Genomic DNA, 15,509 nt, shown 5'->3' on the forward strand with positions numbered 1-15,509 from the left:
AGTTTGTTTAGACTGTTAACCACCAACATTAACTGCTGACGTTCCAGCTTCCAATTGGCTCTCACTTACTTGGGAGCATTAGGTTTTCTTGTCTTCGTACCAGCCTCTTCCTGCAGCCAATGAAATGACGTTAGTGTACATGTATTGACTGCTGTGGAAGTTCATCTCCTAGTCCCAGACCTTTCCAAGACCATTGGCTGCAGTTGATCTCTGAAAATTCTGCATATTGTACACAAGTCCAGCCTCCCTTGACTACAGCAAATCGCTTTATGACTCTCTTTCAAGAGAATGGCAGCTTATCTACACCTAAAATGTTGTTTTTTTTTCCCCCACCTCATTGCACATCACAGTGCAATATGGTGCTGAAATAGTCTCTGTCGCCGTTAGTAATAACTCCCCGATCGCCAGGTGTATTGCCATATAATTGGCTCTGAGGTTGACTAAGGTATGTGATTGATCTCGGCTAGGCTTGAGGACCCATGCTCCTTTAGCTGACTTGTCTGTCTTGGACTGCAGAATCTTGAAACCCACATGACTGGTGGCTACTGCGCCAATGTTTAGGGCTGACATTAGATTATATGTATAATATCATTACTTACAGGGACTTTCAGCCAGCCTTCTTCATCATCTGGTCTGTTATGTCCTTAACATGTTTTATTTGCCTACTGCAGCATGGTGCAGTGGTGCAGCCCACTTCAGCTACTGGCTAACATTGCAGACAGTGACAGCATGTTGCCTGTCCCCCTGAGTGCCAGGGACTGCCATGGCAATACATGTTTTGGAGACCAAAAAATAATTTTGCTTTTAGACAATGTTTTTTCTTTTTTTGATTGGTGAGAGCCCAGCGGCTTTACTAGCAAGGTTTGCAAAAACCATGTTTCCATTGTGGTGTCTCCCAGCAAGACCTTTTCTCTTTGCTAGGAGAGAATAACTTTTTCTACTGATCACCTACTCTTCATACGAGAGTAGACCCTAGCAGTTATGTTTTGCTGACCAGTTCTCCCAATTTCACTCCAATTTTCGCCTTTTACACTTGGGCTGCTGCAGAGAAGCCCTCACATCCTGCTCTCAATACTAAAGATCCTCAGACTCTAAGGACACAGCCATGCTTCTGGATTGGATAGGTGGGAGAGGGCCTACAACTGAGGTAAACCAGGATCAAGCGAAACCTCTCAGAACTGTTAAGTCTCATAGCAGGGATCTCTCAGGAATACACACAGTGCATTGTAGCCTCCTGCCTTAGGCTAAATGTATTTTACTGCTTAATCCTCTTGGTGTCTGAGATGCATTCTTCTTGCCAAGTTTTAATCCAGAGTGAAATGGAGCACTGTATTTGAACTGCCACCTTGATCATTTACATGCCATGGTCACGTTGTGTAGCTTTTAATTATTATTTAAGATCATTTAGACTGTTTGCAATATTTGTGCTCTATGAACCACCTGCCAGCTAGTCATACTGTGGGGACTTTGCAACTCCAGTTTCATCTTATGAGATCCTGTTAGGAAGTGGTTCTGATGTACTGAGCAGGATGTAATATCACTAAGCAGTCATGCTTGCACTAGGAGCAAATGGAGCCTTTGAGGCAGGAGTATTAACCATGCTCTCGCGGCGCCTTTCAGATGAAGGCACTGTTGGGAACTGTAGTAGTTATTTAGCTGCAGTTGGTTGATTGACTCATCCGTCTTTAAATGTCCTAAAGGAAATCCGGTGAGCCTGCTCCTTGAGGTCTCTACAGCCCCAATTCCTTCCAGTTTTTAATGAAGTAGGAGACACAGTGGAGGTGTTTAATGTGCACCATATTCAGCTTCTCTGCTTTAAAGCTAATACACTTTTTTGGGGTGTGGAGGGGGTAAATTCTGCCTCACACGGATTGGTTAAAAAACGTGAACAACAGGAGGAATCCCACAGCGGTCCACGGACATCAGTGAGTGATCAGCACGATTCGCAGGCAATTCGATCCAAGAATATTCTGATTGGCAGCATTGGCCACCCTTTCAACCAATCAGAACAGGAACCTTTGTATGGGCACTTTTATGGGCTGCTGCCGATCAGATTAGCTCTGGACATAGTCAGTAGTCCCTTGGGGTAGTTCTCCCACAGGTGCTTTTGTGAGTACAGGTTTCCAGTTTTTGAAAATGTATTGTTATGCGGCCAGACAAAAACAATAGCGGATGAATCTTATCACTCTTCACTTCGGCAAAAAATGTATCCACCCCCTACTAATTACGCCCCCCCCCCCCCCCCCTCTCTCTTTCTGGACGTGTTATACAGACATCTGCAAAGAGAGCAACTGATGAAAGCTTCAGTTGCGGTCCCAGCCTTTTTCCTGTACAATTTAGCACTTAAGGGTTTTTACTCATCATTCCAGTTTCTAACCCGCTAGTGTGCTGGGGCTATCACCTTACTAATAATCATAAATCCTGCTAAATCCCGACATCTTTGCCCTCGTGTAATCCCCCTAGATCGGTCTCTTTTGCAGAATTCTAATCTCCTTGGAGACTGCGCGACTTGCTAATTAAATGGTGCCTTCTTCACCCTTTTGCCGTATTTTCATTTAATGGGCTGCGCATTTCTCTCGTCGGCTCAGTGCCGAGCTCTTTAGCGGCGGGACTCATAGAACAGTGATGAAGATGCTGAGCATAGATGCGTTTTTTATGCTTTATATTTATCTATATTTCTAGCCGATGCTCATAAAATAAAAATTCCATATGTTGTTGGTGCTGCCTTGCTACCGCTGTAACAGGTGGGAAAGGTTTTGAATTCCTCTCCCCTAGCGTGAAGATGTAGCAGAAAGTTTGTGTTATACATCTTTAGGACTGGAACAAAAATATCAAACTAATATTGTAACTCTTGAAAATAGCGAAGAAACAATTCCCTGGCTGCTTAGTGTGTAACATATTGGTGATCAGTGGTGGTCTTGTTCTGTCTTTCTCTGGTGCCATCAAACTCGCCATCAGGGTACTCTTGGCACCAGTTTATTATTCCCCAAGATCAGCATTCTCCCATCAGAGCACAGTCTTGCACTGCACGTTTCTCACTACTCTGGTGACTTTTATGCCACCGTGGAGTTGAGCTAGTCAACCACGCAAGGATACACCCCACACATGTCCCGTTCTGGACCAAATTGTTCCAACGCCAGACATCCTCACGGGGACCGAAGTCCCACTCCGCCGTGCAGGCAAAGGTTGGAGAAAAGTGTCTTCAGTGAGTTCTTTCAAAGCCTTCGATAACTCGCCTGTATTGAATAAGTATAGGACGCAGAACTGTGCGAAATTAAGATAACACCAGCGAAATTCACGGGTTTAGAGGTACCAAATGTTCTCATAATTTTACACAATTGTGTGTACTTTACAATTGTGGGAGACTAATTTGTGCAGAACAAGACTAACCAAGAGACGTTTTGCTCCACCCAGTCACCTGCCGGAATCTAGTGTTTTATTTTTTAAACATCAGAGCATAGTCTAATTTTGAAACCGGCACTTAAAATGCTGTCAAAGAGACAGCTCACTCTAAGAGCTTAATTTGACGACGTTTGTGAAAATTTGTGAGGGTGGAAACTCTACCTTGTTTCGAACAAGGAAGCAGTGCGGGGTGCAAATGGCAGCCAACAGACACCCATAGCCCTCCGACTTGACCACTCTTGCCAGTCAGCCTTATTCTTGGTTTTTGAGGACAAGGGTGGACGTCGCCCACAGAGCCTGTGGCCACGAGCTCCCTTCTGTTGAGAACGTGCCGTCGCGCGAGCCGTCCACGAGGAAACGAATGTCCCAGGTGCACAAGGCGCCCACAGACCGCCGTCATGAGGCGCAGTAACAGGACAGCCTCGCATTCCCGCCTTCTTCCCTCTCTTTACATAAACAGACGCGTTTGCATTCTGCTGCCGACTCCAGAGCCGCTGTCAAGGATCGCCTTTAATATTTATGTGTGGAACACAGGTACTGGCTTCTGAGGCGCATCAAAGCTTTTATTATAAGAGACTCGGAAAAGGCTGGGGACAGAGAGACGCCGGCTGATGTGCCTCCTCTCTCTCTCTCTGCCAGACTGTCGCTGCAAAGCAAAGAGAACTCTTTGCCCAAAGCCGCTGGGAGAGATTCCTTTAATATTTATAAACTGTTCTAGAGGAGCTGTAATAACACGAGGTGACTGGAGGCGCCGAGCTGCCATGTGCAGGAGCTGTGCTAACACAATCCGGCTGGTACTGGGAGCCGCAGTGACAGGAGTTGTGTATGTGGAAGGGCACTGTTGTTCTGTGACTCTGCTAACAGGAGGTGGCGTGTGCGGCCGCGGAGTGTTACTGGACCTCATCTGTGCTGATGGGAGACCAGGAGGGACAAGATTTTCACTACAACCTAGCCGTACAAGGAGTCTAGGGCCTTGTAGTGGAGTCCGTACTACAGAACTGGAAAATGCAAAATCCATAATACACGGCTTCAGCGCACTTTTAGGTGATATCACGATGGAAGATCAATTTTGCTCATTTGGGCACGATATAAAATTATTCCTAAGGTGTGATAGTCAAAAGATGTAAGTAAGAGCATTCTGCGCTGTTAAAAACAATAGTACTGTGTGGGCAGTAGCACTGATGTACTTTCAAGCAGCATAAATGTATTTGTCACAGCCAAACCAAGGATCGGTGTGTGGAGGAAAGTGATTTCTTGAATGCGACGTAGAGAACAAGAAAAGTACTAGCTTACAACCCCACAGAAGATTGTAGTAGTGCACAGGGAGCACCACTTGATATGTTAGAAAGAGCCTGTTTTATCACTCGCAGTGCTGAGCACCAGGTATGGCTCATGTGCAGTATTGATTCCACTTCAGGAGGCCACATAATTTACAGTGACTGGCTAAAGAGAAGGCAGAGAGGCTACCGGAACGGTGTATAGGTTAAACAGTGGCATCTAGAAGAATATTAAACCCCCAAAATTGGATGCATCCACGGGTATACCCTCAATTGGTGCCACAACATGTGCAGTGCCAAGGTTCTAAGGACCAACTATTCCCCAGCTTCTGCTGCCTTTGATGTACACACCTCGGACATGAGCTCAATTTCCCTGCTTATATTCGATCCCATGGCACTCACTATATGCACACTGTGCAAGAAAAAAAACTCTGAAAATAATTAGCCAGTTGTATCTTTTTCAGATCCAAGTATCCAGGTACAGGGCAGGAGCAGGAGGAGAGACTATCCTTTTATTGAAAGCGTTATAAATAGTAGTTGCATTGTCACACAAACAGCGGAATAGTGTTGAAAAGCAAGGCTAAAGCCTGATACTACATAGAGCCTATACCAGAAGACGAGGCATGGAAATTGGCATACCAAGTGAGTCTAGTGCTGCTTATGTGCCATCTTTTACTTTTTAGGTTGTTTAGTTATGAAGAGCTTTGCTTTACGCAATCTTTATTGGCACAAGCCTTTTGGTCTATAGTGCAGTGCTAATCAGTAGAGCTACGTGCTTGTGATCATATACCACTTAAAATTGGAGTATTGCAAAGCTTCTTGGACCTATCTGTAAATAAAGCTACTTTTACATGCAATTGAATTCCTTAGCATAAGAGCGTAGTAATATATTGGTGAAATTCCCAGTGAATTTGCAGGGAGCTCATACCTCTTGACTTTGAGGGTGTTGTGGGTAGGATTGAGTATTCAGGTGCAGGTGAGGCATTTAATCTTCCTAGCCCATGGCTGTTCATCATATTTTCAGCAGGGCCAAGTCCATGCCTTATGTTCAGGTTGGCCTCCAATTTTGTGGAAGCTTTCAATTTAAATCCCCTGTAGGTAAATTTATGTTATATCGGTAATCCGGGAAATATGGCACTGATGGAGGAGCCTTCCTGAAGCGATAATGCGCAGCCTGCCCTAATTTTTCTTGTTTCTCCTGAATGTCTTGTAAAGTAACTTTCTTTATTTACTTCCCACCCAGTTCCTTCTCCTTAGATGTTAAATGCTTGCCTGATATGTGTGTTTGTTTCTCCTTGCTTATCTCCTCTTCAGACTATGCAGAGAACATCGGTGACGGAAAGAGTGAGGAGTTCCGGGAGAGTGAACAGAAGCACATCATTGAGCTCCTTGAAAATTTCTAATGGACTTGTGGGAGAACTGACATGATTCCAAACTGTCGATCAAGCTGCAGGGCTGTGACTACCTCATCACAACCCTTTGACGTTTGTAATAAGTAGTGAGTCTGACCCTGACCAACACAATGACTTTTATAGAAAAAAAAAAACAACCATATGTTAAGTTTTGGAATTGTTTGACTACAATGAGAAATAGTTTTTGTTTTTTATCCACTTTTTATATTTTGCATCTTCAAACCCATTTTTCCTGAAGAAGTCCCTTTGATCGATCTTGGCTCTCCCACGCACTCTTCCCTTGCCACGTATGACACAGAGATTGTGGCATTCTGAACTCATTCTTTTTAGTGAAGATACTTTTAAAGACACTTCACCCAATACACGACTCTTGCCTCCCTTATGAAATTTTCTCAGCACCAGCCTGATGCAAGCAACAGTTCTTCAAGAAACTCATCTATTTGTTTACTGGATGGAAGATAGAGCACCAAACACTTAGCCGTAAGGACTATGGGGACACAAGTCGTTTTAGTGGTTGCTTCTCTTCTTAATTCCAGATTGTCAAGAATTGCTGTTGCATTGTTATTGGAAGCTTTTGATGCAAATGTTTGGATGGCACTGTCAGGATTAACCAGATGATTTCAAATGCTTTGATTTGGGAATGTATAACATATATTTACATGAGAGCAGTGTCTGTGTCACTTTAGTGGCTGTAAAGAGATGATCAGCGGAAACACGAATCCAAACATTGGGTAGTGGGCAAGAATAATACGCTCGTTATAAAGGTGCTTATTTCCAGGAGTTTCTCGTTACAAATTAAATTTGGAATCATATTACTTTACAATATTGACAGTAAAATAATTATCAAAGATGAAATTACAAATTAGAAGATACAGAAAACCAGCCTTTCTGAAAATTTAAGTATTGACATTCCCACAGAAGCACCAAAGGCTCTTCATTCTGAGTTTTTGGGCCAGCTGCCCCCAACCTTGAGAGATGCACTTGAAAGGGCAACAGGTTCCACCTCGACAGCTTCAGGTTTAGTACAGTAGGCCGAAACTGCCCAACCAACCTGAGAATCTGAAGAGTTTGTCCTGACAACTGGAGTAAATGACAGCTTAGCCCCAGGAGTTCTATTGTAACACACTCACATTCAGTGCGGATTGTGGAGATTTGGCATATGTGTTTTTAGTGACTTACAGTGATGTACTGCTTGATAAGCTCTCCCCTGCAGTTTAATTTCACCTTCCTTGTGCAAAAGGATACTTAACAGAAGGGAGTTCCGTAACAGGAGCACGTTTTTATGAGTTAGTGAGCGAAAGATTCAAGGTAAGTGTAGAGACGTGTTTCTTGGGACATTGCCCAGTAGCAGAACTGTGGTCTGGCTGAAACGGCCAAAAAGGCAGAAGTACAGCAAGAAACTATGCATGCATAATAGCAGATACACTACTGTTGGTACATTTTGACCTAAATACTGTTCAACAAAATAAGCAGAGTTTTCTGCCCAAATGTAACCACACATCTCTCTGCCTCTTGCTCTCATGTAAAATATGGGGAATTCAGAAGTATGCCTGAAAATTGAACCTTGACAATGCAATAAATAACATTTCAGTGGATTTTTCTGCTTTGTTTTCGATCTAATTCAAGGAGTCATAATAGTACACAGTGTACACTTATGCTACTTATCATTCCGAATGGTGGAAATGGAAAATTAGCTACAACTAACCACAATCACACTTCAAATAGAGTATAATCAGAAGTATTCAAATATAATCAATGCCAAAGGTTCCCACCCTTTTCTCCTTGTGCCCTACGACTTCTTGGAACCAGAGTGTTTTGCCAACACCGATGATGTAGACTATCCAGCTCTGGAGGAGAAGGAGGAGCTTGACTGACAATAAGACAGCCTTTGAGGTGTCAGCTTTCTAGTTGATGTTATGGGGAATTGCATGGTCTGCTTCCACCATGCAATTCGCCATAACATCATAGAAGCATGGCATACAGTGGGAACTCCCTAGCAACCTCCCTAGCAGGCTAAATGCATTAGAAGTGGAGGTATGCATCTTGAAAGACATAAATGCCACAATGATAGTAGGCATGTCAAGGACAAGTTCACTTGTATCTCAGTGGCAGGTATAGTCCCTGGTGAAGGACCATTACCATGCCTACGGACCTGTGGAATAACGTTCCAGAGACTTTCTAAAGCATGGGTAAATTGGCCTCTGGCCCAGGGCTCCCAGCCTTTCAAAGGGCCACCCTGATATATCCAGCTCTATTCTGCAGAGACGTGATGATGAACTTGAGTAATTCTTAAACAGCTCTGCTAAAAATGCAGTTTTTCTTGAATTTATTTTTAGTCCGGGTGATGTGTGAGTCTGTTACAGACAATTTGCAGATACATGTTGTTTGGTTCATGCAACATCCATAAAAAAAGTTTGTTATGGTCCTAAACCGGGCCCTCACGTATGAGAAATTGGAGGGCGTCAGAGATTATTTGCAGTAATATTAGTTAGGTGCTGCTGTGTTAAAATATTAAAAGAACGTGTCACTATCCCTGAATATTAGATGTAAAGACATTTAGAATTTGGACATACCGGTGCGCTGTCAAAGACCTGGCCAAAGAGGGCATACAGAGGTGAAATTGGGTCATAAATTCAAAGTTGTTCTGAACAGGAGCCCCTAAAATACGTTTGGCCCAGGGCTCCCAGAATCATTAAAATGTCCATGATTGTACCATGAGCCACCAGTTTCATGAGCTTGCAGTTTCAGGGACGACCATCTGGTGAGATAAGCGGAACACATTTCTTAACGTAGTAACCTAAGTCAACCCTTCCCATTGTTAGATGTGGCATGCATGCAACTCTTACACACAGCAAAACCCAACACTTGCAGCAGAAAACATTCATTAAAATGTAAGTGACGATACACCTAACTCTCATCCACATCTCCACCGATCCAACCATTTCATAGCCCCATAAGAATTTCCTTTGGCTAATAGGTAGCTAGCCGCTCTTGTGGGAGATAGTCATGTCCTTGGTACGCCTGGAAAACAACCATCTGCGTGAACCTGAACACTAACCTCCCATCTGCTCCCTTGACCGAAATGGATTCAGAACCCAACCTTTACCTTGTATTGCATAGCCAGGAACACACAAGTCTTCTCCTTCATTCCAGGTTCCATCATATTTAACCTGTCAGAGAACACTCCAATCAATAAACTAACACCACACACACAAAGATCCTTAACCCCTTCTTAATTGTGTACACTTCATCAACATTTTCATAAGACCTACCCGCGCTCCGTTTCACAACTTTTTTTTTTGCACAAACCTTTATGACCTCTCTCCCGCCACCCTTTGGTTTAGCAGAGTGTCTATATATAACTATGTATGGTAATGTGCGCAAGATGTAATGCCATAGGTAACCCAACCGCAACAGACATTCTTACACAGGAGGCAGCCAAGGAGCACCAAAATACAATTTTGTACATTATCTTTAAAAAGAAGTGTAGCGGGTGGAAGGTGGTGGCAGTACAGAAGATTGGATGTAGCATTATGGCACCGCAGAGCCTGTGGAAAAATATGAAATTAAAAAGAAACTTGCAAAAATGCTGCAGTGTTCATCCATTTTCAGTCCAACTAAAAATAGTCTACAAATCAAAATTCCAAAATAAATGTCCAATTCCAAAATAAAAATCCAGTGATGAATAGAAAGATGAATCCATTGTAAAATTGTCATCCCCTCTCTTCAATTTGCCCCACTCCCAAACTAAATACAGTGCTGTCCTGGGTTCATGGTAACATTTCTTAGCTGTCATGCTCTGTGCCTGATACAACAGTGAATGAGCCACTTGTTTGGATGTGGGAATGTCTACTGGTGGTGTAGGACCAGATTTCTTCTCTGGAGTAACACACATAGCAGCAGGGTTAATGGTGGTAGTGTGGGTAGGATTGACAAAAGGAACAGGTGGGGAGGCAGGGGCTGGGGTCTAGGAGATGGTATGAAGGCAGTCCTTGCATATAGGAACCTTCTCCTCTCCCTTTGGTGGACAACATGTAAATCCAGCAGTGCTCAAACCCATTCTCCTTTGAAGTAAGCCCTTCTTGAAAATCTGCAGAATGGCATTCTGCCGGCTATTACCTGTTTCAATGGCCCTCTTACAGGCTCTAGAGTGACCAAGATTATGTGGAGTTGAAACATGAGAGGATTCAGGAGTGTCCTTGGCAAAACTGACCGTTGACTGCTGGTGATTTGATTGGCAGGTACTGTTTATGTTAGAGACAACACAGGAGATTTAACACAAGCTTTAGTGCTCTTGCCTGACCCATGGTCACCATCTCCTCTTCCTGTCAAGTAAGAACCACCTTAGTCTCTTCTGACGTGGGATGGTGTTCATTTCTCTCATGTTTGCCTACCCCCTTGAGATGTTTAGAAGAAAATTGTTTGTTTCTTGGGGAGCTAGGTGTTTGGCACAGAAAGAGGATTCCTCCTCATCCATGGTGCTGGAGAGTGCCAGCCCTGCAGCTCTGAGTCCTGCATTTTTTACCTATCTGTGTGCTGCCCGCTTCAGAGACAGTGGAAGAGAATGCCTATCCCTCCAGTTGTGTTTTCTGTCTGATACAAATGATAGTCACAGTGGTTCTCCGGTATTGGATTTTTCATAGATTCCCATGCTTGAATCATGCCCTGTCATCGAAGTGGGAGTCCCATACTACCATAGACTGTAGTAGGGAAGAACGTACATATAAGTCAATGTTAAAACATTCACTTTAATATCTTATTATCCTTATTTAAAAATACCCAAAGTCCAGCTAATCGGGTCCCAGCACCCTTTAGAACCCTCACCTCAGAGGCTTCAATCCCTCAGAGTTTCTGCCGCACGTCATGTGATGGGAGTCTCCCAGCTCTCTGCTCATTTTTTCTCTTCAGTAGCCCTACATCTTCAGGTCCAATGCATATTTATATTATCTAGGCATAAACTACCTGACTGTGTCAGAACAACCTAAAAAAGGATTATTCAGGCCATGTGGCAAAAAAGAGATTGCACTCAGAAGACCCCATCATAAAGAATGTATTTACTGCTCCATCCAGAGCATACAGTCAGACTGCAAGATGTGCCGCACTTTCTCCTAGAAAACTCTGAAGGACAGAGAGGGAAGATTATTATTATGGCTACAGAAGCTAAACTTAAAAGAACATTCTCTCTCTGATGAGGATAGTGACGACTCTTCTAAAAATGAAAAATCTAACAAAAGGGGTAGATCTCGTGAGAAGGAGCCTTCAGAACCACCTAAGAAAGCTATCAAGAAAACCCACCATGAACTTTTATGGAAATTCAAAAATCAGAGTAGTTTCACAAACCACAGTGAAAGAGAATTTTTCAGTACAAAAGGTTCCATCTGAACATACAATTCCAACCATAAAGGAGGTTTCTCTGAAAAGGTCTTCAGTATCCCTTCAGTCGGCAACAAAACCAGTTTCTGTATTCAAGTTCCAATTTTCATCAACATTATCACCGTCAACAACACCATTGCCGACAACAGCATCATCTGTGATCACCAATACCACGACGTTGACGGTTCCCTAAGCAGCATCTCCGATGATCATCTCCAGCGGCTTCGATGACTATTATCACTGTTTTTGTCGATGACTGCACCATCATCAAAGAAGGTGCTTGGGAAGCTTTCAAAAATTGCAACTATGATGACACCTAAGCACACCTTCTATGAAGACACTGCCAACTGTAGCCCTGTCTCCGAAGACACCATTGACAACAATGCTAAGGAAGACCTCAACAAAACTCCAGTCGATGAACATTGCTAACAACTCTGCCACCGTCCATAGGGACACCAGTAACACCACTGATGCCTTCTCTATCATGTTACTTTCTGAGACATTACCTACTGAGGCAATCCTTCCTGTTCACACGTCGCCAAGCAGAGATTCACCATGTCTGCCTGTGCATTTACTTGACAAAGATGATGAAGGCCCATTTGGGGTGGCAAGCATTCCATCTGATTTACATGTTAAATGTCAAGAAGATAATGAGGGCAATCAGTACTATGAGGATCAATATTATACAGATTAACAATCATAGCATTATGAGGAAAAATCCCCTGTTGATAGTAGACAAGACCAAGTGCATTAAGTTCAGATGCCACTGGAGTTAGTCTCTATTCTCCAGCATATGCTCCACGTTTATTTTAAAAGGTTTGCAGATCCGGCACCAGCTGATCATCACAACCACAGGTGCCCATTCAGTCTCCACAACGACAATTCAATTCATCTACCACACATGTTACAACTACCAGTAACCCCTTTAACACCACTGTGAAACACATTAGTGGGCCCACCGACTGATAATCCACATACCTTGGATGAGGATGCAGAGGAGGGAGAGATAGGGGACTCTGCCTCAATAATCACTGAATGCAATGATTACTTGCAACCTACACCATATCCCCCTCCACCACCCCCTGGGGATTCACCACCAGATGACATTAGTGGTTTATAGAAGATCATGGAGAGGGCAGCAAAGAGGGTCCAGCTCCCTTTGACCAACACACAAGGTGATTGCTTCCTCTGTGATTTTAAGGAGCCCATGAAGAAATCTATTAGAGCTATTTCTACTATAGATTTTATTTGGCAGAAAATAATCAAATCCATGAAAAATCTTGCTAATGTGTTAGCAGTAATGCCTAGAATAGACAAAAAACCAAGGCACCGGATAATTCACAGGCATGTCTAGTTGGTCACCTCAAAGCAGATTCCGTCACCTCAGAACCACCACCAGTTAGGCAGGTTCAATAGACAAATGTGGTCTGATGTGGCTCAATAGATAGACCTGTCCGAAGAATCAAAACTTGATGCCAAGAGAATTCTCCTCAGTGGGATTCAGTAAGTTAGGCAGAGCAGCAGTGCTAACATCCTTCAGACCAGAAATCCAAAGCAAGATCTTGAATATACCATACGATGGTGATGTGTTGTACTGTAAGCATATTGATGATACGCTTCAGGCTATCAATGCATCTACAGTCCCAAGAAACTTTACAAATGAGACCGCCCTTTCGGGGAGCTAGGGACAGATGCTCATACTGTTATCAAGGAGGATTTCAATCTTTTAAACCACAGTTACTCCAGTATTGGAACTTTCATAGATTCACAGGCTTGAATCATTCCCTGTCGTCGAGATGGGAGCCCCTGGTATATTTGACTAAGTAGTGTTGAAATAGATATAATACAAGGGCCCTAGGCCTCTTCAATTTAACAGTCTATCAGAGTCATTTTAAGAAAAAGGACTAAACTTGAGCATCCACCAATCAGACGACACCACCCTCTAGAACCCTCCTAAGAGAAGCTCCAGTACCTCAGATTTTCTACCTCACGTCATGCTAGGGAGTCTCCTCAGAGCTCTGCTCTTTCTTCACACCTTTGGATTAGCTTTAAGCTATTTTTTCCTCTGCTAAAACATGTTTTGACTGATTGTGGGTAAGACCTACAACATGTCTGGCAAGGGGAAGAAGGGTTTATTCAGAAATTTCAAGACCTGTGGTAAAAAGAGACTACATTTTGAAGACCCTTATCAGGATTGCATATACTGCCTTTATCCAGACGACTCAGCCAAGGACTGTAAGGTTTGTTGTACCTTTTCCTCTAAAACCCTAAAGGATAGAGAAGGCAGAGTTTTGATTTGGCTGCAGAAACTTAAGTATAGGGGTAATCCAGTCTCGGATTCTGATAGTGATGACTCAACAATGTCCAAATAGTCATCAAAAAGGGCGAGATCAGATACAAGATCTCCTTCGCAGCAGTCAAGAAAAACCCACAAAAAGGCCGCCTCAGGGTCTTACAAAGGCAGCAGCCCCTCTACTTCACCTCATAGATCATCCAAGAAAGGGGAGAGGGGTCATGCCAGCAGCTCTGAAAGGGACAAGAAGTCATCTTCTGTACCACAATCTGTGCCTTACAAAAGGCCCTCATCTGCTACTGGGGCAAAGACTGTACCGTCGACGACGGATTAATCGTCGACAAGAACGTCAGTGAGTGCTTTTGCACCGTCATCGACGACTGCCACTGTTTCAGCGTCGACAGCAGTTTTGACGACGACATCGTCGACGACGAGTGTCCCACCATCGACGAGAACAGCTTCATCGTCAATGACGATCTACACCTTATCATCGTCAACAGCAGTGACAATGGTGTCCGCATTGCCATGGTCGACTGCCTCATCGACGATAGACTCTTCAGTAAGCTTGTCGATGATTAAGATCTCTATGCGTTCGTCGTCGACGACTCCACCGTCAACGAAAGCTATATCTGCGCCGTCGACAAAGGAAAAACATCAGAAAAAACAGGAAAAACTTACCCCAAAGCATACCTCACCTAGTAAGGTAACCCCTCTCATACCAGTACACCTGCTGGAGGGGGATGGTGAGTCAGATGACGAGGGTCCATTTGCAACAGCACATAGCCCCTCACAATAAAATGTCAAATATCAAGAGGACGATGATTAATATGGTGAAACCTATGACCCACAGTACTATGGAGGAGATCAACCTTATCAGGAGGGGGCATATATACCAACCCCTTTGCTCTCTGATCTCAGAGCAATGCTGGCTGACTACAGTAAGTGTTTTCCTCCTCAAGGACAGCAACCTCCTCCGTCGCCCATGTCAGGGGTTACCACTCCACGTCAGAGGCCAACCTCTTTACCGCTAGAGAACGTGTCTATGCCGGATATGACCATACCGCACAACACTGATATTTCGGAAGGTGACCAAGAAGAAGGGGAGCTCCTTGACACTCAGTCTGAGTGGGACGAATATATTCTGCCTGCTCCACCTTCTCCGTCTCAGCCGAAGGTGGATTCCCCGCCAGATGACATTCGGGGGTTCCATAGTCTCCTGGAGAGAGCGGCTAAACAATTTGCTCTGCCGATGCCGTCCAAGCAAACAGATTGCTTCTTATATGATTTTAAAGAGCCGTTCCAGAAATCTGTGCGCTCTGTACCATTGGTCGACTTCTTATGGGAAGATGGGTTGAAAGTTATGCACAACCCCGCTACGGTCACGGCGGTGCTTCCCCAGCTAGACAAGAAATACAAAGCACCGGAGGATGCCCTAGCATGCCTAACTGGTCACCCTTATCCAGGCTCAGTGGTAGCTCAGGCGGCACAGAGAAGGTCCAAAAATCCATCTGCGCCAATTCCCGCAACTCCAGACAAGGACGGTAGACGGTTGGACAATATTGGAAAGAGGTTCTTGTCAATGGCTAGCCTCGTTATAAGAGCAGTTAACTCCCTGACAGTGTTAGCCAGATATGACAGACAACTATGGGCAGACATCACCCCACATATTGACCAGTTGCCGGAGGATGTAAAATCAGAGGCGAGGAAGACGTTGCATGAGGGAGAGTGCATGTCAGCGGAACTGATAGACTG

The 15,509-nt window shown here is 44.0% G+C and overlaps 1 protein-coding gene across 1 annotated transcript in view; it reads left to right on the forward strand.

Annotated features, from left to right (window-relative positions):
- The window catches only part of CTNNBL1 (catenin beta like 1), a 451,247-nt gene extending 443,561 nt beyond the window's left edge, over window positions 1-7,686 (forward strand). The window contains exon 16 of the mRNA XM_069243733.1: window positions 5,994-7,686. Within this exon, the coding sequence (XP_069099834.1) occupies window positions 5,994-6,082 (89 nt within the window). The 3' untranslated portion in view covers window positions 6,083-7,686. The remainder of the gene's footprint in view (window positions 1-5,993) is intronic.
- Window positions 7,687-15,509: the final 7,823 nt, after the last annotated feature.

Source organism: Pleurodeles waltl, chromosome 7 (genome assembly GCF_031143425.1).
Source record: "Pleurodeles waltl isolate 20211129_DDA chromosome 7, aPleWal1.hap1.20221129, whole genome shotgun sequence".
NCBI lineage: Eukaryota > Metazoa > Chordata > Amphibia > Caudata > Salamandridae > Pleurodeles > Pleurodeles waltl.